The sequence below is a fragment of the Octopus sinensis genome, linkage group LG8 (genome assembly GCF_006345805.1).
Source record: "Octopus sinensis linkage group LG8, ASM634580v1, whole genome shotgun sequence".
Lineage (NCBI taxonomy): Eukaryota > Metazoa > Mollusca > Cephalopoda > Octopoda > Octopodidae > Octopus > Octopus sinensis.
This window is the reverse complement of record NC_043004.1, coordinates 102,553,903-102,578,025: the sequence shown is the minus strand read 5'-3', so window position 1 is coordinate 102,578,025 and position 24,123 is coordinate 102,553,903. Positions and strand designations below refer to the sequence as shown.

The window sequence follows — 24,123 nt, the reverse complement described above, 5'->3', positions numbered from 1 at the left end:
TTATAATGCAAAATAAATGAAAACTGTTCTTTATTTGCAATAACAAAGTGAATTCTAAGTTAATTTTATCAGACAAAGAAATCGATAAAGTGGAATGTTTATAGCGATGTAGTACACACGCTATCTTGTCCAACAAAGCATAGAATTGCTGCTTCAAATAAAATCATCAAAAGACTACAACTGGGAACATTATATATATATATGTATGTTGTGTGTGTATATACGTATATAAGTATGTATGTATGTATACACACACACACACACACACACGGTATGTGTGTGTGTGTGTGTAATTATCTATCAATGAATGTATGTGTATTTGTGTGTGTGAATATATATATATATATATATATATATAAATAAAAAGATATATATATATATATCTATTATGTGTGTGCATGTATGTATGTATATATATATATATATATATATATATATATACGTATGTATGTATATATATATATACATATATGTATGTGTATATATATACGTATGTATATATATATATATATGTATGTATATATATATATGTATGTATGTGTATATATATATATATATATATACACATAATTTAGGAAAGAGGAAAAAACCCCACAAAAATCAAACATCTAAAAGTAGTAGTAGTAATAATAATGATGATAATAATAATATCGAAAAAAAAAAAAGAGGAAAAAACATATGCTTGCTGATCTGTTATTAGCTTTGATTAGATATTGCCTGGTTACATAGAAAATAAGAAAGAATATATACATTGATATAGAAAAATGAAGACCAAAAGATATCAACATATTGACTTTGAATGGGAAATCATATTATGAGAGTTGTTTCAGTTCCTAGACAATATCTCATCCACAATATATATTTGAGTTAATAACAAAATATAGACATCAAGTGGGTATGTGCCCACTCACTAGCCTCTTAACTGAAGCCTTGCATGCTATGTATGTACATATGCACACACACACACACACACATCTATACATCTGTAAGAATAAAAAGGTGGAAGGTCAAGTAGTTATACGGAAGCACTGATCCAATAAATTAAATTATGTTTTTTCTTTTTCTTTTTTTTTTCTTTCTTTCTGCAAAATTTCTAAATCATAAATAGAAATATTAATGTTTATGGCATATACAAATGGTAGAAAGAAAAATTCTATATAGAAGTTAAAGACAACGAAATGAAAGCAGCCTGAATAGCAGCAGCAGCAGCGGTAAGAGTTGAGGGCCATTCATTCATATGAAAGGGAGTACTTACTTATTAGATATAAAACAGTGAAGGGATGGGAAATTCAAAATGATGGTGGTGGAGGTGGTGTGTTAGAAGAGGAAGAAGAAGAACAACAACAACAACTACAATAATTTCCAATAGATATAAGGATAGGGAAAATTGTAGTACAAACAGGAATACATATAATAGACAACAATAACAACAACAAAACGGTCTTCGATAAACAAAATATGGAGGAGTGTGAAGGGTGGTAAGGCATGATTTGCAGTTTGATAGAATCAAGCCTCAAAAGATGACAAACAATTATTGGGCGATGGGGGGGGAGGGGAAAGGAAGGGCATCCGAAAAGAAAGGCCCATTTTTGCCAGCTGTAATTGGTAGACTAAAGAGTGGGAATTGCTAAACTAATTTCAAATCATTTGTGATTCAAGCTCAATTAGAATAGATAAAAACAGACTGTAGAAAGGAATCAATCAAAGGAGTGACCAAGGAAATTGACTGGAAAAAAAAAATATAAAAGAAAAACAACAAAAAAAACAAACAAAATAAAAGAGTGAGAAAAAAAGAGAGAGGAAGGGAGAGCAGACCTCATAGCAACTTGAATGTCTCAAAACTATTTTTCCAACAAGGAATTTTTTTTATAAAAAAAAAAAGGGAATCAATGAACAAAACAAATTTCAATTGATATTTACTATTACATCACTTCCAAATTTCATTTTCTATTCATATATTGCCAATTTACATTAACACACCCTGCCAATGAATCCTCACACTTATTCAAAAGTTGAACAATGCCATCAATTATTCTAAGTTTCAGAAAGAATTTGCCAATACAATAATATTTAGCCATAGGCAAGTGAAAGGCTAAGAGTGGATGAAATGCTCGCAGCTTGGCTTGTAATGAGTAGAGACACATTTAAGATACCAGCTTATGAATATATGGTTAAGAATTTTGGTATATAATGCAAGGCTTTGGTGGATAAGGAACATATAGTCAAGAGTGTGTGAAAATGGACTGAACTGGTAAGTTCAGAAGAGCAAGAGGTCATTATATCAGTGGTCAAAGAGATGATATATAAAAAGCAAAAGCAAAACGCCCTGTTCTATAGGAGTCTTCAATGAAGTGCATAGTCTGCTGGATACAGGTACTAAAGATCAAATGACTACATCATCTCAGATGCAGGAGTGTAAGGAAGGAGGATTCAAACATTTACGAGGTCAGATCATGTACATATATATACACATTCATTTGATGAATCAACAAAGACCCTCTACATTGCTCAACCTACTAGAAATAGAAACCAAATTTTTCAGATTACTGTCTTAAAAGGGGGAGGATACATAGAATGATGTAGTCCTAGATGCACACTGCCTGAGAAAAAAAAAAAAGATGATCACTGCTTGTATATGAAAGATTGTATGTCTACTGATGCAGAGCTGACCTATGGCTCAATCACCACAATCACAATAACAACAATAATCAATTAATTATATCACAGTACTTAAATTAATGCTTACCTGCTAAGCTTTTCAATTTTATCTATTTCAAGTGATAGATGAGCTTCAAATTCTCCCGCTCGCAGTGTTAAACCACAGACTGGACAACATGGTGTTTGACCATCCAAAATATTACGTCTCCTCTGTTCTGTGAAATTAAAACAAAAGTATTTATATTGAGAGAAAAGATTATTACTCTTCTGAAAAATAATACCTCAGTCAAAACTCATTCACACTACATGTGGATAAAATAACCAAGGAGGAACCCCTGTCATTGCACAGCTTTCTAGAAATAGCAGCCAAATCTCTCTCATACCTTATCATCTTCCCCTTCTAGCATTCAGATTACTCTGTCAAATGTAATGGTCATTTCTAAAATTGTCTTGAATTAATTATGCATTATCTTGTAGCCTTGAGATTTTGATTATGCAACTGTATATTTTTAGAATGATATTGTAAGGTAGATGTGAGAGGCCAGATCTGACCATTTTGAACATATTATGGCTGGGTATGGGTGGTTTAAATAAGGAAAGAACATTAAATCATGTAGTCTTATATATATCACTAAAATAGGACAGCCACAGTTGAAAATGTTTTGACTGAAAGTAGGCCTGTTCAATGAGGGTTGATTGATCTGGAACTAAATAAAAATAATATCACCACCATCCAGAAAAATACATAGAGACAATTGTAGGAGTTAGTCATAGTTAATTTTGTATAAACTGTACATGAAAAGAAAAAGTTATGTACACAGGTCTGAGTTGAATATAGATTTCAATAGGAAGCTGAAGATTGCTTAACTCTCAAAATGATGATAGTACCATAGGGAAAATGATTGCTTATAAACAAAAAGAAACCCAACCATTGCTTTATACTCATATTTCGGCTGAAGTAAAATCAAATATTTCATACATTTGAAGAAATACAGTTTTCACTGTGGTCACAGGCATGGCTATGTGGTTAAGAAGCTTGCTTTGTAATCTTGTGGTTTTGGGTTAAGTCCCATTGCACAGCATCTTGAGTACTATAGCCCTAAGCTGACTAATGCATTGTGAGTAAATTTGGTAGATAGAAACAGTGTGGAAGCCTATGTATAGGTATGTATGTGCATATATATATATATATATATATATAATATATATATATATATATATATAATATATATATATATATATGTGTGTGTGTGTGTGTGTGTGTGTGTGTGTGAGTATGTATATGTATATGTGTGTGCTGGGCCTCATGGAGGCAATGACAAACAACCAAGACATTTGGCATTATGTTGTGCTTGAGAAGAATAACCATCAAACCAAGTTAAGACGTAGTCGTGGTATGTAAAAGCACCCATTACACTCTTGGAGTGGTTGGTATTAGGAAGGGCATCCAGCCGTACAAACCATACTGGAGTCTGGTGCAGCCCCTCAGCTTACCAGCCCTAGTCAAACTGTCCAACCCATGCCAGCATGGACAATGGACAATGACGATGATGATAAATATTTGTTCATTTGAAGAAAAATAAATATTTGCTGGGTTCCCCTATTTAGTTCTTTATCCTAATGTGTTCAAAACAAATTGGGGACTTGGCAGTTCATTACTGAAATGCTATTTAAACAATTACTAAGATACTGAGAGTAACACTGAAATAATGTTCCTTGTGTAAAGTTAGCAAATCTTTATTTCTACAATATTAGATCCATTATCATCATTATAATCATCATCAAAAAGGTCCACTTTTCCATGCTTGAATGGGTCAGACAATTTATTGAGCCAGATTTTCTATAGCTGGATACCCTTCCAGTCACCTGTTTCCCATAGCTTGATACACATTTTCATGGATGACTGGAAACGAACAATCTTGCTTGTAGAATGTTGACGCTCATTTACATTCACCATGTGATTTTGAGATTAGGGTACATACAGTTTCTGTCAACAAAATCCACCCACAAAGCTTTGGCTGAGCTGGGGCTTAAGTAGAAGACAAGTACCCAAGGCACCATGCACTGAAATGAATGTAAGATCACATGATTGGGAAGCAAGCATCTTAACCACAGAGCCACACATGTCCACTAGATTTGGAACTATTGAACAGTAGTCATATTGTTTGGTCAGTCACTACACTGTTAGTTGAACCAATCAGCCTCTACATAGTCACTTAACTTGCAAGAAACAATAGCCAAATCCCCCTTAACTAATTACCCACCTGTCTCAAAAGAAGACTCATTAAATAGTGTAGTCTAAGATATGCCTAAACCCCTGCCACTAAAAAAAAAAAAAAAGCCTGGTTTTGGCTAAAATCATTTCAATTGATAGGTGTGCTCAATCATGGTTGACAGGGATGTGGGAGGCATACTAAATGCAAACAACTGATCTGTAGAGGAATGAATATTTATTACAAAATCTTATCACTAATAATACTTAAAATTTGGAAAAACAGTGTGCATATTTACACATCAATACATGCACACAGACACACATGTAACCTGACTTCATGTTATTCAGTAAACAAAAACTTCATCTCCTAAAATAGTATATAGTTATAACAGGGGGATGGAGGGAACCTGTCATACATGAAATAAGGAATATTAGTCAACTAAGACCATCTTTACCAAGCCTTCATGGGGAAGGGATGTATATAATCTATTATTGTTTCATTATTTCTTTTATCTTAGAAACTTATGCCAACACCTCATGACACAACCTTTCTTTCAATATGTGCTGATTTCCTCATTGATTTGAATTTTATTTTATTTTTTGCCTTTGATTTTTGCAAACCTGTGAAGTAGTGACCAATTGAAAGCTTAAGAAGAGCAAATGCACCATTTAAATGGTAACCGTGTACACTAAGGATTTTTTTTCTTTCCGAAAGACATTTAGGTTTGGGAAACATGAACTTGCTAATTGGATTACAAGAGCAACACAAAACCATCCCTTCAAGCCAAACCAGGGATAAAAACGAAACAAAACAAAACAAAAACAACAAAAATCTAACAAACACCTCTCAATCCCTTCCCTTATATGGTAATTACCCATTCATTAACACCATTCTTTATGCTTGAAGTCATTCCTCATTCCACAAATCTTTGCTTTCACCCCTTTTCCTGGAAACAGCCCTCAGCAACAACAATAATTATAAACAATGAGCACTTAAATGTTATGCTCAATTATCTTTGCTAGTCTCTTGCCTTATTTTTAGCACAATGAGGTATTCTCGATAAAAAAAAAAAAAATTAATCTCTTTTTGTCCTCTTTCCTTGGTCTTTATAAAGAAGGGAGATACACCTCTTTAAAAAGGAGTTACGATTGTCTTTAAAAAAGAGTTTTAAAAAATTCCTCTAAATTCAAAAACTATTAAGAGTTTCATAATTTGTCAATATACTTCATACACCTAGAAGCATAAGAACCAAGTTCTGTGATATTCTATATCTGCTGAAAAATTTAAAATGTGGCTTGACACTATCAGGCTAATTTTCTCTCTCTCTCTCAGCAAACACTGTAAGAATTATACTTAAGTAATCTCAGAATGGAATCACTATAAACCAAGAATATACTGAAATCATAGATTAGAGAAGGAAAAGAACGAACATATGCAATCTAACAAGTATGACTACAAATGTGTCATTGGTAAAATCTATACCACAAGTATGACAAGAACAGTGAAACTGAAGAAAAGAGGTTTTATCAAAAGGACATGCAGTATTTTTAGTTTTTTTTCTACCTCCCATCTGTCACATGCTGTCATGGGTTGGACATGTCTGCAATACAGCATCTTTTTTTACCTATCTTCATTCTACATCATCTCTTCTGCAAGCCACATTGCTCTCAGATCTGTTCTTAAGCAGCCTGTTTTTATGATGAATACCTATTATCAATTCACAATACTGTTCTTTCAACAAACACATAGCACTCATTTTCCTGTACATACCATTACCATACACCTGGTGATACTTCTTTACTTTTCTCTGCTCTCAAATTAGAATTGCATAGCCATAGGATTGCACTAGTTCAATTTTTTGCAACTATTTCAGATTTTTAACACTCAATGGCCAAATCTCATTTCCTTACAGCTTCAATCAATATACAGTGTGCTTAAAATGGCAAACTGGTTACTGCTTAGGGACATTTTACCAGTCCTTATGCTCTGAGTTCAAATGCTGCCAGAGTCAACTTTGCCTTTCGTTCTTTCGGGATCAATAGAATAAGAACCAGTTGAATACTGGGGTTAATATAATCAACTTACCCTTTTCCCTGAAATTGCTGGTCTTGTGCCAAAATTTGAAACTAGTATATAAACCTGCATTTTGCTGGAGTTGAAGAACCTTTTATTTCCAACAGAAGTGTGTGGATCTTGTGTTGATTTTAAATGACAAGTAGCCAGATTGTTTGACTCAATGGATTAACCTCTCATTGAACCATACTGTAAGTGGCTGGGTATCCCATACACATTATCAGAGTGTGACAGTCTGTGATAAGGCCACCTTTTGAATTACAGGTAAAGTCTATCCAATGAGGTTCCACAAAGTTTCTTTCTACACACTTTTAATAACAAGGCTTAGATTAACCAAAGACCATATATAGTAAGAGACAGTTACTTAAGGCACCACTCACTGAGATCAAACCTGGGAATTTCTACTTGCAAAGTAAATTTCGTAACCATTCAACCATGGGTACTTGTAATGATTTGCATGAGCATACACACACAATTTTTTTATGTTCTCATTAGAAATAAAAAATATTTAAGGTTCTCAATGCATAGCTATTAGCCTAGTAAGTTCATGAGGAGTTAAGTTGCCTGCTAATAAGACATGCTGTCAGTATAAAAATAATTTGCATACATTTTCAAAAATAGATAATATATTCTGAAAGGGGGAAAAAATCCTAGGTTATTAACAGAAAAGAGAAGGAAAGTGAAGGTGTGGGTGTTATTATGAAGCATATATAAAAATAAAATTTATAATAAAAGGAATTATATATCTTATAACAAAGAAAATATTAAATTTCTGAAACAGCAATCAAATCAAGAGTAAGTTTAAGGAAAAAATATGTAAAAACTTTAGCTTTATGTTAATATATATATAATTGGAGAAGATAATTTGTGCCAACTTGCTAACATAAATTGTAATAAGGGCTATTACACTGAAGGTAAAGAATAATTAAATGGCTGTTGGTGCTATGGATAACAAGAACAATTAAATTCTTATACTCAGACAAAGACCAATTAGAGGCTCCGTTGACAGGTATATGAGGGAAGCAATCATTGTGTAGTGAATTATAAATGACTCACAAACATCAAAATAAATTGCCAGCTAAATAAAGTTCTATTTGGAAGGCAAGTATTGCATAAGGAGACATATAATCCCAAAACAGGGAGTTTCTCATAAATGATATTACCAAGAAATATATAAAATCGGAAGTGCTTAATTTAAATTAGATTAAATCTCTCCCTTTACTTTAAACATGAACTTTCAAAAATGGAAGGAATACTTGAAACTTCTCAAAAGGAGGGACACCCACACACAGACTGAGTATCAGAAGAAGCATCTAAATTTATTGGAAAATCTAATCATCTCCTCAGAACTTTACCATATTGATACAGCAGGAAATGATAACAAGATGATGAAACAGGAAGATAAAAGATGAAGAATAAGTTGGAAATGTATTTTCATTTTGTTATACAGTTTAGGAAGGGGAAGGTTTTTTCTTCTTAACAACAATAGATATATATATACATATATCTCAACTATCACACACACACACACACACGATAATGTCTGAACTGAGAAAGCAATTTCATTACAGGATTTATGTATTATTCATAAATCTTAAGCAAATCTTAAACACACACACACAGACAAAAACATTTATTACAATTTAGAATAAGGTTAAGAACCAGAATAATGCAAAAAAATATCATTGATTAGATGGGAAAAAAAAAGTTTTTCATAACATCAAATTCATCTTGCTATAATTTAGATTTTAATCTACTTATTATGACTAATATGTACCAGTTAGACAGTTGGGTTGAAGAGGACAGGAATATAAAATCTTTACTTGATATAAAGAAATGAAAAAATTACTAAGGGGAAAGGAACAAAGCACTAGCAGAATGGTAATTGGGAAGCAAATAAAGACAAAACGTGCTCCAAGTCAAAAGAAAGATCCCCTGAGTAAAAGAAAGGTTTATGAAATGAAATATGAAATTTAAAAACAAATGAGTGGTTAATTTTGATTTTTTTTTCAAAATTATTTAAACTGGCTGAAAATAGAGCTTTCAGCGAGTTGTTTCGTGTGTAAGACATTTTACCAGAATCTTTTATTTGAATAGATTAAAAATAAAAAAAAAATTATACTTCAAACAAAAAAATGCAAATTTATTTTATTTATTTTACAGAAAAAATAAATTAACAGTGTTCACAACAGCATAATAGGGGAAGAGAGGAGGCCAGGGATAGGGGCAGGGGACAGGGGTAGAGAATTAGAAAGATCAAAAGGTCACATATGATTGCTATAACAACAACAAAAACAACAAGTGAACAGAAAACAGTGATAACAAATGATGCATCACATCACAACTAACTTAGCAACTGCAACAAAAGAATCTCAACAGGAAATTTCATGAATATATCAGTGTGAAAGAAGGGTGAGGAAGGGAGGGAGGGATTAAAGTGCAAGAGATAACGGATAAAAATTAAAAAATTAAAAGAAAAACATGTTTAAAACAACCACAAGCAGCTATGCCGAGATTCTCTATTTTGTCTTCATCGTCAGCATTGTATGACAGAAACAAGGGAGGTGTTTAAGATTGCAAACAGACATAATAAACAAAACCAAACAAAAATTTATCTGTTTAACATGACTAAAGACTGCAAAATAAAACAACAACAGCATCCTCAGCCTCCCATATCGTTTCAAAGAGGTTACTGCTTTATTGCTTTATTAAATGACCATATTAAATCAGAAGGTGCTGTATTTAGCTGACTGAGACCAACTGGAAAATGGACTATCTTATTAAACTGAAAATTGAATGTATCCCAAGGAAGTTGCACTTAATTACCACAATAAATAAATCAAAAAAATTAAGATGAAGTAGCCAAGCAACATAATCAGATTAAGTGAACGTCATCAAAAGAAAAGAAATTTAATTAGAATAATCTTTGTTTTCTGTGAATCCACTCTGTCTTGTTACTACCGTTTTATTATCTAGTTTCATACAGCAATCAATATACAAGAATCAATCAGTTGAAGGTAGCTTAAAAGAGAAAAATCAATCGATTGGCAGTGTTATAAAGTGAAAGTAAGCTGAATTTTGTTAAAACTACAAAGTTTTGTAATTTTGCTCTCGTCAAAATGAAAAGGTAAATTTTGTTTGCGTGAGTGTGTGTGTGTTCCCTGTAAATCACAAACATCCACAGAAGCTCCCTCTGGAGTTTCTACATCAAATCAAAGTTTGTGAATTTGGATAACTCTGTATGAAGCAGAGGAGAAAAGAAATTTGAGGTTCTGAGACTGTACCTTAATCTAAGAATGAAAGAAAAACAGTTTTTTGACTGATTGACAGATGAAAAAAAAACAAAAAAAACTAAAACAAAATTTAATTTTTAAATAATTATTTCTCCCTTTCTCAAATAAAAAGATAGTCCTGAAATGTTAGATTCACCAGCACTCTGTGTCATACAAACTTATCCAAACTCAGACTTCCCAGTATGAGTTTTGCTAACACAAACACCTTTAGGTTCCAGAACCTCTGTTTCTTTGACTTATGTATAGCAGGTAATTTTCCCCCAGAGAGATCTGATGCATTTTTCTGATCCGACTTATAGTCATGCAAACTGTAAATGTAGATGTAACATGACCTTCCCAATAGAAAGAGAGAAATGAAGTGAGGTGATGAAGTAGGCATAAAATTAAGTTCCAGAAGAGCTAGTCTGCTATACAAATACATCCAAGCTGGATGACTGGTAACTATTGCTAGTAAAATGTTAAATTTCAAGACACATTAATTTCTGTTTTCTACGCCAGAGGAGCAAATTTAACCCTTTCGTTACTATATTTCTGACCAAAATACATCCCTCATGAGTTTCAATTAAATTCTAAAATAATCATGAATTTAAACTAGTTTCATTAAACAACTTTAACTTTTTTACTTATCAACATATTAATGTGATATTTGGAACATAATTAAAGAAAGGGTTCTCTATCAATTCTTTTGCATAACTTTTGTCTCAAAGTGACTTTAATTACAGGTAAATCCAGGTAAACTGAGCAAAAGGTAAAAATATTAAAATTTTGTTTAAACATCACGATAGAAAATGAATCATCAGCTAATATTCAATTAGGTATGCAACAAAATTTTGATATAGAAGAACTGTGCACATCACTAGATTATCAGCTGAATTTAATGCACAAAAGAACAGGTGTACCATAAAGGTGAAATAAACTGAAATACTGGAATCCACCTAAATCCACCACAAGTTTGACCGAACTAAAAAAAAAAATCAGTCAAAAAGTAATATATGGCCCTAGTTATGGTACGGAAGTGATAAATTCCAGACCACATCGTACCCTAGGCCATGCTGACTAACATTATTTTCCCAGTATAAAAACTAAATCCACAGCAGTACCCAGTATTTGCTTCACATTTTCCAAACTTTGATCCCCCATTTCGTGGGCTTTCCTGGCATATATTGTTTGTTTACATTCTGCGTAACAGTTTGTTTCCGCAGTGATCGCTTCAAACAAGCATACTGAAATAAAAGTCTAATGGTTTCGCTTCCTAAGAAAGACTATGGATAGACCCCATATCCTCAGAAAAATTGCTAATAAAAACATTTTTACAGTTTTTACTTCATTCCAATGTAAAATCATCTTTGCTGTCGCTATCGCCGCTTTCAGTTTCGGATACAGAAATATCTCATTCATTCTTGTACTCCAAGTGCTTTAGTACCTCATTCATTCTTTTTCTCGATATCTCCAGATTTTCTGTTGAAAAACCTTTAAATTCGAAATCACTGCTTCATAGCATGAAACTCCTATCCATTTTCGAAGTTGAAAAAAAATTCAATGCTGCAAAAATATGGAAAAAAAATCTCCCAAAATTCACTGAGATCAGATATCAAGCCAAACAATGTCGGATACTATAACTCAACTATTTACTAAGTGAAATCACATATTTTCATGAATGTAGTCATGAGATTTTTGCTTAAATTCACATTTAAATAACAATGGGTACTCTCGGCCAGGTTGGTCTTATGAACCAAAAAACTTTTCAGCCGGGTTAGTATATCTAAAATAAATTTTGATAAACATTTCGTACTTAATAAACAGTTTAGATCTGAACTTAGGAGTGGTCAGCTACCTCTGAAGTGAAAAGAACTGTGTAAGTTTATAGTGACTCTTGAGTGTGTTTTCATCTCCTGCATAACAGCAAGGGCAAACAAAGGAAAATATAAATCAGTAGAATCAACATACAAACATGTCACAGTTCTGCTACTACACTAAAGGGCTCAAATTTCATCCCACCTATAACTTGGGCCATCATCCTTGTATGGGTCTGATTCAAGTAAATTTTCTGAGAACATTATACAGGAGGTCGTGATGTTGTTCCCTGCATTCCTTATAGTGTTGTCTTGCTATGAAGATCATGTCTACTGTATCTTGGTCCCAGTGAAAATCTCTCTGTGATTCTGTTGGAATGTTCTCTGATACTGATTTGGAGCAGTCTTTTAAATGTAATCTTGTTTAGGACCTTCTCAGCAATGTGGAATCACAAATCTTGGACCTCTAAAATATTTGGCAATGGAAAGAGGAACAGGTTTGAATGCATTGGAATTTTGTACATCATCAGTATAGGCCAATGATGATAAGCAGCTAGGGGCCACACTGTTTACCTTAGCTGGAGAAGGCTCTTGAAAATGTAGCATAAAGATTGTTCATTGAGCTCAGTTCCTGGTGGTTGTGCACACATATGTCTAGTATCCTGCAAAAATTGCTTTTTGTACAAATATTTTGATTTAGCAATAAAAATATAAGGAGAAAAGGATCAGTGCTCACGACTGAAACAATTTCTCCTCACACATAGAGAGTCACTGTCAAGCAAACATCTGGTGAAAAAAACATGAATGTTTGCAACAAAGTGAAATCTACTAACGGTATCCAAGACTTACATGTAGTGATGATATACTCAATGAAGTGCTAGGTCTAACAACCAGTGTTAGGCTGACATATCTAATGACAAATTAGATTAAAAGTATTCATATAAATTGGGGTCATTGTTTCAGCTTGTCTGTGAGCACTAGCTGTGTAGCAAAAGATAGCTCCCACCTACTGGTACTTTCACTTTCCTTATCATCAGAGACAACACCATCATCTTAGTAACAAGTCACAAGTAAACATAGATGGGGCGATTTAACCAGCTCCTCCATGAAATGAAAAACAAAAAAATGGAAACAATTGTCAACTGATATGACAGCAATCTGATCATAGTACCTAGTTCATAAAACCCTTTGTTATGATATTACTGTTGAAATACATGCTTACCTTTTACTTGTTTCAGTCATTTGACTGCGGCCATGCAAGAGCACCGCCTTCAGTCGGCAAATTGATCCCAGGACTTATTCTTTTTAAGCCTAGTACTTATTCTATCAGTCTCTTTTGCCAAACTGCTAAGTTATGGGTACATAAACACACCAGTATCAGTTGTCAAGTGATGTTGGGGGGACAAACACACACACATATATATATATATATATATATATATATATATATATATAATATATATATATATATATATATATACACACATATATACGACGGGCTTCTTTCTATTTCCATCTACCAAATCTACTCACAAGGCTTTGGTCAGCCTGAGGCTATAGTAGAAAACACTTGCCTAAGGTGCCATGCAGTGGGACTGAACCTGGAACCATGTGGTTGGTAAGCAAGCTACTTACCACACACCCACTCCCGTGCTTATGTTTCATTTAATTTTGAAAATAATGAAGAATTTAGTAAAATGACACATTTTTAAGCTGGTATAGGGAACATGAATCGACATGAAACTCCGATAGGTTTTAATTCAGATCATTTTAAAGCAGGAAGCTTGTACCTTGGAATCAAGGTTTCATGAGAAGGGGGTGGGGGCTTGGTATTATAAAAGGTTGATAAAAAAAAATCTCCAAAAAAAGGACTACCTCAGAAGTAGAGACATTGATTAGAGCGTTACTGAATACAGACATGATTATTTGGCTTGCTTAGATAGATAAACCATTGATATGGATGATCAATAGCCCTTTTCAAACTGAAGGCCTAACAAGACTGAGTCTTAGATTTACATTACCTGTTAGACCTGGCTACTAATATTAGTCTGATTAACATTTTGATAATTATTTAGAATAGCATTTTTGCAAAGTATTTTGATTAGAGAAAAAGAGAGGGTGGAGAGGGAGTTTCTGTGCATAGGGCATATGAAGATAATTTAAAAAGAAAGTGAGCCTAAAAAAATGTGCTTTATTAAAATATTTCTTTTTTATTATTGAGTTTTACCAATGCATGCTGTTAGTAGATGTGATTTGAGGGAGATTTGGGTGTTATTTGTAGCAGGTCAGACAATCACATAGCAGCTCTCCACATATAGTGGCGTATAGTATTGCGTGTTGGTATGTGTGTGTGTGACTCTTGAAGTCAGTTTATGAAATATTTCATTAGCTAGAGAGAGAAAGAGAGAGAGAATAAATTGCTCTACTCTTTTCTTTATAGAATTATAATAACACCTCTATACTTATCTACTGAAGCTTTCAATTAACCAACAAGACATTCTTTTAAAAGGAGAAGAAAAAAAATGACTGCATTCAATCTCATAATTCAATGAATAAGTATATATGAACAACTTTAATAATACTGTTCTTGACATTTATAACAATATTCTTCTCTAGATCTAATATCAATAGCTTTCACAAGCGTAATTTTGAATAATAAATAAAAATCGTTTTTTATGAACTATCATAAAAACTCAGCAATTTTTAATATTTGCTTTCACAATATATTGTCCTTTTTTTCTGCCAAATAAGAGGAATTTAATGAAAATTTACAATAATTTCTGTAATGTTTGTAACAGCTATCACCAGGATGCTCTGATAAAAGTGACTTATATGATAATGCAACAACACAAATGAAGCAGAGGAATCAAAAAGTAGCAAATACCAGCTGTGTCAGTTATGTCTGTCCAAGTATACTTATTATGAAGATGATGATTATTACTTTTGACAGAATCAATCAACCAGTTGATAAAGTCCCAGTACATCACAGCTAGATTCACAGCTGGCTAAGCTGTCATGGTATACGTAGTCGATATTGAACGTCCAAAAGGCGGCGCGCTGGCAGAAACGTTAGCACGCCGGGCGAAATGCTTAGCGGTATTTTGCCTGCCATTACATTCTGAGTTCAAATTCCGTCGAGGTCGACTTTGCCTTTCATCCTTTCGGGGTTGATTAAATAAGTACCAGTTACGCACTGGGGTCGATATAATCGACTTAATCCGTTTGTCTGTCCTTGTTTGTCCCCTCTGTGTTTAGCCCCTTGTGGGTAGTAAAGAAATAGATATTGTACGTCCCATAACTAGAATCCTCATGGTTAAAAAATCATATAAGTATTAGTTATATGAATTAAATACAGCTCACTGATTATAAAAAGCAAGAGCATTGTATGATTAACAAACATTTCATTAACTAATGTGCTAATTACAAGACAACAGGGTACTATTTCAGTATTCTGCATCAGGCAGGAGTCTAATTGTGTCTCTCAGCCTTGTTTTTGTATCTGAAACCTCCTAATTGGACCTGTAACAACTTATAATAATTAAAAAAAAAAAAAAAAAAGCAAAATCAGTTATGTTGTAAATATTACAAATATTTAAACTAAATATTTGGAGCCAACAAGAGATACTCTATGTAGTTACACTACCTGCTAGAAATGACAGCTAAATCTTTTTCAAATTACACTCTGTTGTCTTTAAAAAGGAAAGGACATATAGGATAATATAGTCCCAGATACATTTAAGAATAATAGGAGAGTCACAACTGGAATATTTTGCACCACAGGCCTGCTCAATAAGGGCTGATCTGGAACATCATCAGTTGCAAACTGTTGCAAAATAAAAATTCAGTATGAAAACCAAAACCAAATCATTTGTACCTGATTATTAAATCTTTTATCAGCTGTATTTCTTCAACAGTCTCCACAACTAACACTATTCAATTCATTCAGCTTATTCATATTGATCGTATGACTCGGTGCCCAGAGACAAAGCCTTTCTTACAAGGAAGAAAAAATTACTAGTCCTCATTCAAACGAATTAAAATATTACAACACATTTCTGCTTGGTGTAATCCCAACACCTCAAACATTACAGGTTGCTTGCCTCCAAATAACTCACTTCACTTAAAACATACACAACAGCTGCACATGGACTATGTAAAATTCAACAACAGAAAGTTGTCATTAATGCCACCCAATTGTCTTGTGTTTCTATCACAATATACTGGTTATGGTTCAGTAAACATCATTATCATCAGCATTTAATGTTTGTTTTCCAGACAGGCATGGGTTGGATGGTTCAACAGGAGACAAGTCAGAGGGCTGCACCAAGCCTCGGTATCTGCTTTGGCTTGATTTCTCTGACTGGATGCTCTTCTTAATGACAACTGCTTTAAATAGCATACTGAGTGCTTTCTATGTGGCACTGGCACTAGTCATCATCATCATCATTTAGCATCCGCTTTCCATGCTAGCATAGGTTGGAAGGTACTACTGGGGTTGTGAAGCCAGAAGGCTGCATCAGGCCCAGTCTGATCTGGCAGTGTTACTACAGCTGGATGCCCTTCCTAACGCCAACCACTCCGTGAGTGTAGTGGGTGCTTTTTACGTGCCACCCGCACAGGTGCCAGACGGAGCTGGCAAACGGCCACGGACGGATGGTGCTTTTTACGTGCCACGATCGGATGGTGCTTTTACTGAAGTTGCCAAATCACAAGTTATAAATAAAATCTGCCTGGATTAACAGAAAAATGTAAAAACTGAAACACAAGTTTTTTATTTTATTTTTTTAACCATTCAGTCAAAGAGGTAGGAGAAGAGAGCCTATGACCTTTTTTCTTTTTAATTTAAGGCCAGATGGGATGTTAAACTAGGCAATGAAATAAGCCTACTACATAGGAACTTGACCACAAGGTATTTTATTCAATGCTCTAACAGTTCTGTCAAGAGTGGCAATGTGGTAAGAAGCTTGCTTCCCAACCACATGGTTCCGTGTTTAGTCGCACTGTGTGGCACCTTAGGCAAGTGTCTTCTACTATAGCCTCAGGCTGACCAAAGCCTTGTGAGTGGATTTGATAAATGAAAACTGAAAGAAGCCTGTTGAGTGTCTGTGTTGTGCCCCCACTATTATTTGACAACTGGTGTAGGTGTGTTTACATTCCTGTAACTTAGTAGTTCATCAAAAGAGACCAAGAATAAGTACCAGACTTAGAAAAGAAAACAAGATACCGGGGTCAATTCATTCGACTAAAAATTCTTCAAGGCAGTGCCCCAGCATGGTCACAGTCTTATGATTGAAACAAGTAAAAGATAACCATCTATCTTTCACTGGATTATTCTAGTGGCTCCAAAAGGATGAAAGGCAAAGCTGATTTCAGCAGAATTTGACCTCAGAGTGTAAAGAGCCAGAACAAATACCACCGAGTGTTTTGTGTAACCCTCATGGCTCAACTAAAATACTTCATTTAAATAGTTTCTCTGTTACCTACAACAGGAAAATGGACTCTTTTTTTTTTCTTGTAATACCTCTCTTTTCGCCTAAAGCTTTGTCTTCTGAACTCCTTTGACTAGTTAACCTGCTTTCACTTCCAATATTATCCTCACTGACTTAATCATTACTGATCCCAATTCCTCATTTCAAATTCATAAGCACTTATGATAATCTGTAGCATTCCAGTCACCATGTCACATATCTATAATAGTGAAACTTGTTCTCAGTTGTGAAGAGTCTCCAATGAAATATTTACTGAACTATATTCACCTTCAGAACATCTAAGACAATGTGAAACAAATGTTAGCCAGCAACTGACATCACTTGGGAATCAGTTGTATTAACCCTTTTGTTACCATATTTCTGAAGAGATACTCTGTGTTTCTTCTAATTAATTTTAAATACATTAAAGAATTTAGTAAAATAACTTACTTATCATTAATTAAGTGTTAAGAACAAAAATTGTGACTAAGGTTTGGTGGAAGGTTTTAATTCAGAGCCAGAGGCAGTTTTAGGCAGGTTGATATCAAAAGGGTTAAGGCCAATTGATGGCTGTTCAGTCTTGCTCTTCTACTTTTATACAAACTCCAATAGAAGCTTACAGAAAGCTCAACTGAGAAATCATTGTAAAGAATTTACAGAAGTTTCCAGTTAATATAAGGATCATAAAAGAATCGGTTGCTAAAATGAGTGAAGAAGCAAGAATATCATAATTCAGTAGCTTCATTGTTTAACACTCTTTTTTTTCCATGTTCGCATGAGTTGGATGGAATTTATCGAGGCAGATTTTCTGTGGCTGGATGCCCTTCCTGTTGTCAACTGTCACCTATTTCCAAGCAAGGTAATATTTCCCCATAATCAGACATGTCTCAGAAGATTGGAAATGAAGGATACCACATGCATGATGGTGACACTTGCTTACAACTATCATGTGGCATCAAGGAAAAGAAACAGTAATACACACATTGCGTAAACGCACCCGTGCTCCCGGCATGTAAAAAGTACCCGGCACACTGTTAAGTGGTTGGCATTAGGAAGGGTATCCATCCATAGAAACCATGCCACAACAGACAGCTGGAACCTGGACAGCTCTCTGCTAGCCAGCTCCATGTCAAATCGTCTAACCCATGCCAGCATGGAAAATGGATGTTAAACGATGATGATAACAAAGATATAGATATATAGATGATGGGCTTCTTTCAGTTTCTATCAACCAAATCCACTAACAAGGATTTGGTTGGCCCTGGGGCTATAGAAGGCACTGAGACTGAACCTGAAAACATGTGGTTGGAAAGCAAACTTCTTACCACACAGCCACGCCTGCACCTGTAATTATATAATTATATTCTTTTTCAATAAACCCAGTATTTGTGTAGGCTTGAAAAAAGAAAAAGAAAAGAAAAATGTTAAGTGTGTTGAATGAACATTTTTCTTATTACCAGAAAGAGTTACTCAGGTGAAAACGTTGAAATAAAAACATTGACCACATGGAGGTTAATACTGCAAATAACAGAGTCATAGTACAATTAATTAGTTATTATAATAACAATTACATTGCTATTTGAAAGTAAAGACTCACTGTAGAGCATTATAGTACACACACACACACACACTAACTCTGTTCTTTAGTTGCTTCAGACAATAATTAAATGGATATAATTAAACAATAATTAACTAATCAAATACATAGCAATAAAAAATATGTTGATAATTAGAGCAGCGAGGGCAAAATAAGGATGGAGTGAAAATAGAGATACAAAAGAGGAATTGTAGAAAATGGATGAAGAAATAATAGAGAGAGAGAGAGAGAGAGAGAGAGAGAGAGGAGAGAATAATTACTAAAATCAGCAGTAATTTGTTCCATCACAAGTAGGTAACTAAATTGTCTAGAAGGCATTGTCTATTGAATGTCGGTTAAATGATATATACAACTCTCTCTCATATATATATATATATATATATATATATATATATATATATATATATATATATATATATAATCTGTATGTTTGTGCTTAGTTTACATACATCACATGTGTTTGTATAAAATTACACTCCGAAAGATAGAAATTAAACCAATAGACAAATTAATCAGTGAAACCTTTTCAAAATAAAGTTATGTGATGGTAGTAACAGAAGTTGGGAAAGTAACATCTACAGCACAGCTATAAGCAGCTGACTCAAATGGATAATTACATTTGAGTGTTGTCCAAGTAATAATTAAATTGAGATTCTTATTCAGTGTTATTAAATTGATCAACTTAACCGTAAGTGCTGCTTATGGGAGAATATTTGAAAAATCAAACTATGAAAATCAATTAAAGTACCACAAGGAAATTATCTATAGAAATTGAATGAATTGGAATACAAACAACTGTAATTTCTAGAACAATAGCATGAATTAAAAATGAAAAAAAGTAAATGGAAGACTACAATACAACAGAAAATCTTTAAATAATAAGCTTGAAGTGTGTCAGCATCAAAACCTCCTTCTCACACACAACCACACCCATCCCCACACACCTGATCAAGATAGGTAATCACAGGTGCATGTATGAACAAAGCTATAAATACACAAGGCGGCGAGCTGGCAGAACCATTAGCACGCCGGGTGAAATGCGTAGCCGTATTTCGTCTGCCGTTACGTTCTGAGTTCAAATTCCGCCGAGGTCGACTTTGCCTTTCATCCTTTAGGGGTCGATTAAATTAAGTACCAGTTACGCAGTGGGGTCGATGTAATCGACTTAATCCGTTTGTCTGTCCTTGTTTGTCCCCTCTATGTTTAGCCCCTTGTGGGTAATAAAGAAACATAAATACACTTTTATTAGATGTCATAGAGGCAACCACTGTGCAGTTGCTTGATTTGCATGAAATAGCAACCAAATCTCTGAACATAATATTCAACTGCTTTAAACTCTCTCTCACCCCGCCCCAAAAACATTTACTTTGAGTATCACTGTGATGCATTTGTCTAGTCATGGGTCACATGTGGTCTGCAGGCTGCATGCAGTCCATGGGACTTTCTGAATGGCATGTCCAATGAAGGATGGTCTTCCACTATTTTTTTTTAATAGTGTAGCTGACCAGATGATGAGCTATGTCTCATGTGGCCTGTTTCTTGAAAAAGATTGCCCATGCCTGCCTTTGACTACAGATTTTATTCAGTATTGGCATGGGACCTAGCTAATCAACAGAAACAATAAACACTTTTAGAAAGAAAACTGTAATAATCCACTCTATAGGCACAAGGCCTGAAATTTTGGGGAAGGAGTCTAGTCAATTACACCAACCCCAAAGCTCAACAGCTTATTTCATTGACCCTGAAAGGCTGAAAAGTGAAGTCACACCATGGCAGCATTTGAACCCAGAATGTAAAGATAGATGAAATACTGCTATGCATTTTGTCTGCAAGCTCACCATCTTCAAAAATGTAATAATGAATGAAAATTAAATAGGAGAATGTTAATTGACGAAAATTAATAGTTTGCCATAATTTATTTAAACTGTTATACTGATATTGCATAAAAGTACAATGCTAATTCCATTTAGTACAAACCCAGCCTGATAAAAAGACTTATGACCAAAGGCATTCTACCATGTCCATTCCATATTATTTTTTATCTAGACATAGAATCACAATATCCAAATGTCCTTTCTTTCCTGAGAGAGTGGCAATCAATGTGAGGGAGATTTTGGTTACTATTTCTTGGTCTGTATAGAGTCATATAGAAGAGATGAGTGAGTGAGAACAAAGAAGCAAATACTTCTTGTGGAGTGGAGGGAGTGCACCCCCCATCCCCTCCACAAACATATATAAGGCAGAACACCACAACTGGACTTAGCAGTCTCTTCCCAGAAGAGTAGAGTTGATGCAATTGATCTTCGGCCTTAACATCATCATTTCATGCTTGCATGGGGCAGACAATTTGTTGGGGCAGATTTTCAACAGCTGGATGCTAACCCTAATCTGTTTCCAAGCAAGGTAGTATTACCCCACCATGGCCAGACATATTTTCACAGAAGATTGGAAACAAGTGACACCTTTTGTCTGATGGTGAAGCTTGTCTATAAACACCATTTGATGTCAGGACAAGGATATAAATGTATACACACAACAGATTACTTTCAGTCTCCACCTACCAAAACCACTCCTAAGGCTTTGGCTTGTCTGGGAGATGGGGTGGGCGAGTGTAGAAGACACTTGCTGTACAGTGAAACTAAACTTGAGTCTATATGGTTAAGAAGTAAGCCTCTCAACCTCTCAGTCCACACCTGCACATTAAGAAGAAAACATGTGCAGAGAGAGAATTCTAGAAGTTCACTAACCAGGAGGAGAAAGAATTACATGGAGTTTTTAGTACAGAATTCAGGAGGCGAGACTCGGTTGAAGTAAGTATAGGTTACACTGTTTTCTTCACTAATAATAAGATTTATTTTCATATGGAGTTGATATTTTCCCCCCTTATCCATGACCTAAGGGTCAACAACAGCAACAACTACAACAGGATTTCATTCAATCAACTTTAATCCTCTCACCCCTATTTTTTCATTTGCAGTCTAATGCTAAGAAGACTAACATAACCAGACTAAGCCGAAATATATCTTTATCCAAATAATACGAGACTTTTACAATCATCAATCATGACTGACTTGAAATGTAAATATATCATTTCAGAATCTAAAACAACATCTAGGATCAACATATGAAATATTTCTCAGCTAAATTTAAATGTTAAATGCACAACTACTAAGTACTCTCTTTCTCTCTCTCTCTCTCTCATATATATATATATATATATATATATATAGAGGGAGAGAGAGAGAGAGAGAGAGAGAGAGAGAGAAAGAGAGATGTGTGTGTGTGTGTGTATATATATATATAAATAAATGTGAGTGTATTATGTGCAAGAGTGTGCGCATGTGTGTATAAATTTAGATGTATCCAGATAAAACGCAAGGCAATAAATAATAAAACATTTTAAAATTGTTTGAACTGCAGTTTTATGAGTATTATAGCATTAGATTAGTTGGAAAATAGAAAAATGAATTTGTTTAAAGATTAAATCAACCATGAGATTTGTAGAATTTCCAGTAAAAAGAAAAAGAAAACAAAGAAAACAAAGAACTACACAATATTCAACTGAAAACACAGAGTGAAATATTTATCTTTAACAAATAATCTTCTGTACTAACAGAAAACTGAGAGTCAAGTTCAAAAGTAGATTTTTCATTACAAATATTACAGACCAGGACAAATTAATAACCAAGATGAAAGCCATCAAACTTCTCATACATAACATACTTTTTTACTTCTTTATCCTGGGAATATATCAACTAGCTGCGATTCGGTTACTTTTTTCATTAAAAAAATTCTTATACATTTATTATTTTTTTTATTTAATGCTTCAATGATTGGGATTATTTATTTTTTTAAACAATTGTTTTTACAGATGGATGCTCTTCCTACTGCTATCTATTCAACTGCAAAATAGAAGTAAAATTTGTTTCTGTTTCAATCGACCAAAAGTGGATTTAACAGATAGTAAGTTAGTTTTAACATATTTAATGCATAGTGTATTAAACACTAAGTAGAAATAAATATGTAAAAAGAAAAAAAAAAAGTGAGAAACATTTTCTGTGTAAACAAGAGACATAATTCTGAACATGTTTCAGTCTTATTCAGATCTCAGCAGCAAAGTACAGCCTTCAGTCTACTAGTACAAAGAAATGAAAACAGAAAGTACCATATTGACATCAGGAAACAGAATTATCCAAAAAATAATTGAGACATACCATTCACGTGAAAAACAAAAATTAAGTTGGTAGTAACGCATTTAAGATATGCAGTGTGGTAAAAAAAACTAGTTAATGAGTAATATTATATTTTCAGAATTACGGAGATGTACTTCCATAGCAAGTGACCTGATCTGAGATCGTGTGCTGGAACGAAAACAATTGCAGTTGGAAGGTGTTCACTGACAAAATTTGGTGCAGCACAGAATTTTGTCAGTGAACAGGTTGAAGTCTCAAAACAACGAAAATATTTTGGCAAATTAAATTTAAATGTTGAAGTGTATCTAACAGTTTTTGTGTGTTTCTTAAATGGCTAATAAACACCTTCCATGCTGCAGTTATAGGTTCCTTGCTTAAGGCCCAAGTATGACACTTGTAATGATTGAGTCAAGTCTCTATTACCATAATCTTGATAACCTCATAAATATCTAAAAAAAAAAAAAAAAAAGTACAAAAACAAAACAGTTAATAAGGTTGTTTTTTTAATATATCAAGGTGCAGGCATGGCTGTGTGGTTAAGAAGCTCGCTTTGCAACCACAGTTTTGGGTTGTCCCACTGTGTGGCACTTTGAGCAAGTGTTTTCTACTATAGCCCTGGGTTGAGCAATGCCTTGTGAGTGGCATTGGTAGATGGAAACTATATGGAAGCCCATTGTGCTTTAGTATTTGTCACCTCACCATTTGACAACTAGTGTTTGTTTGCATCTCCATAACTTAGCAGTTTAGCAAAAAAAAAAGAAGAAAAAATCAATACAGTAAGTAGCATGGTCTGATGATCAAAACAAGTAAAAGCCAAAAGGTACTGGGAATG

The 24,123-nt window shown here is 34.0% G+C and overlaps 1 protein-coding gene across 2 annotated transcripts in view; it reads right to left on the bottom strand.

Moving 5' to 3' along the window:
- LOC115215159 (E3 ubiquitin-protein ligase Rnf220) overlaps positions 1 to 24,123 on the bottom strand; it is a 172,742-nt gene that overhangs the window by 62,145 nt on the left and 86,474 nt on the right. For both annotated transcript variants that reach the window (XM_029784335.2, XM_029784334.2), the window contains one exon: positions 2,747 to 2,873. In XM_029784335.2, coding sequence (XP_029640195.1) covers positions 2,747 to 2,873 — 127 coding nt within the window. The remainder of the gene's footprint in view (positions 1 to 2,746; positions 2,874 to 24,123) is intronic.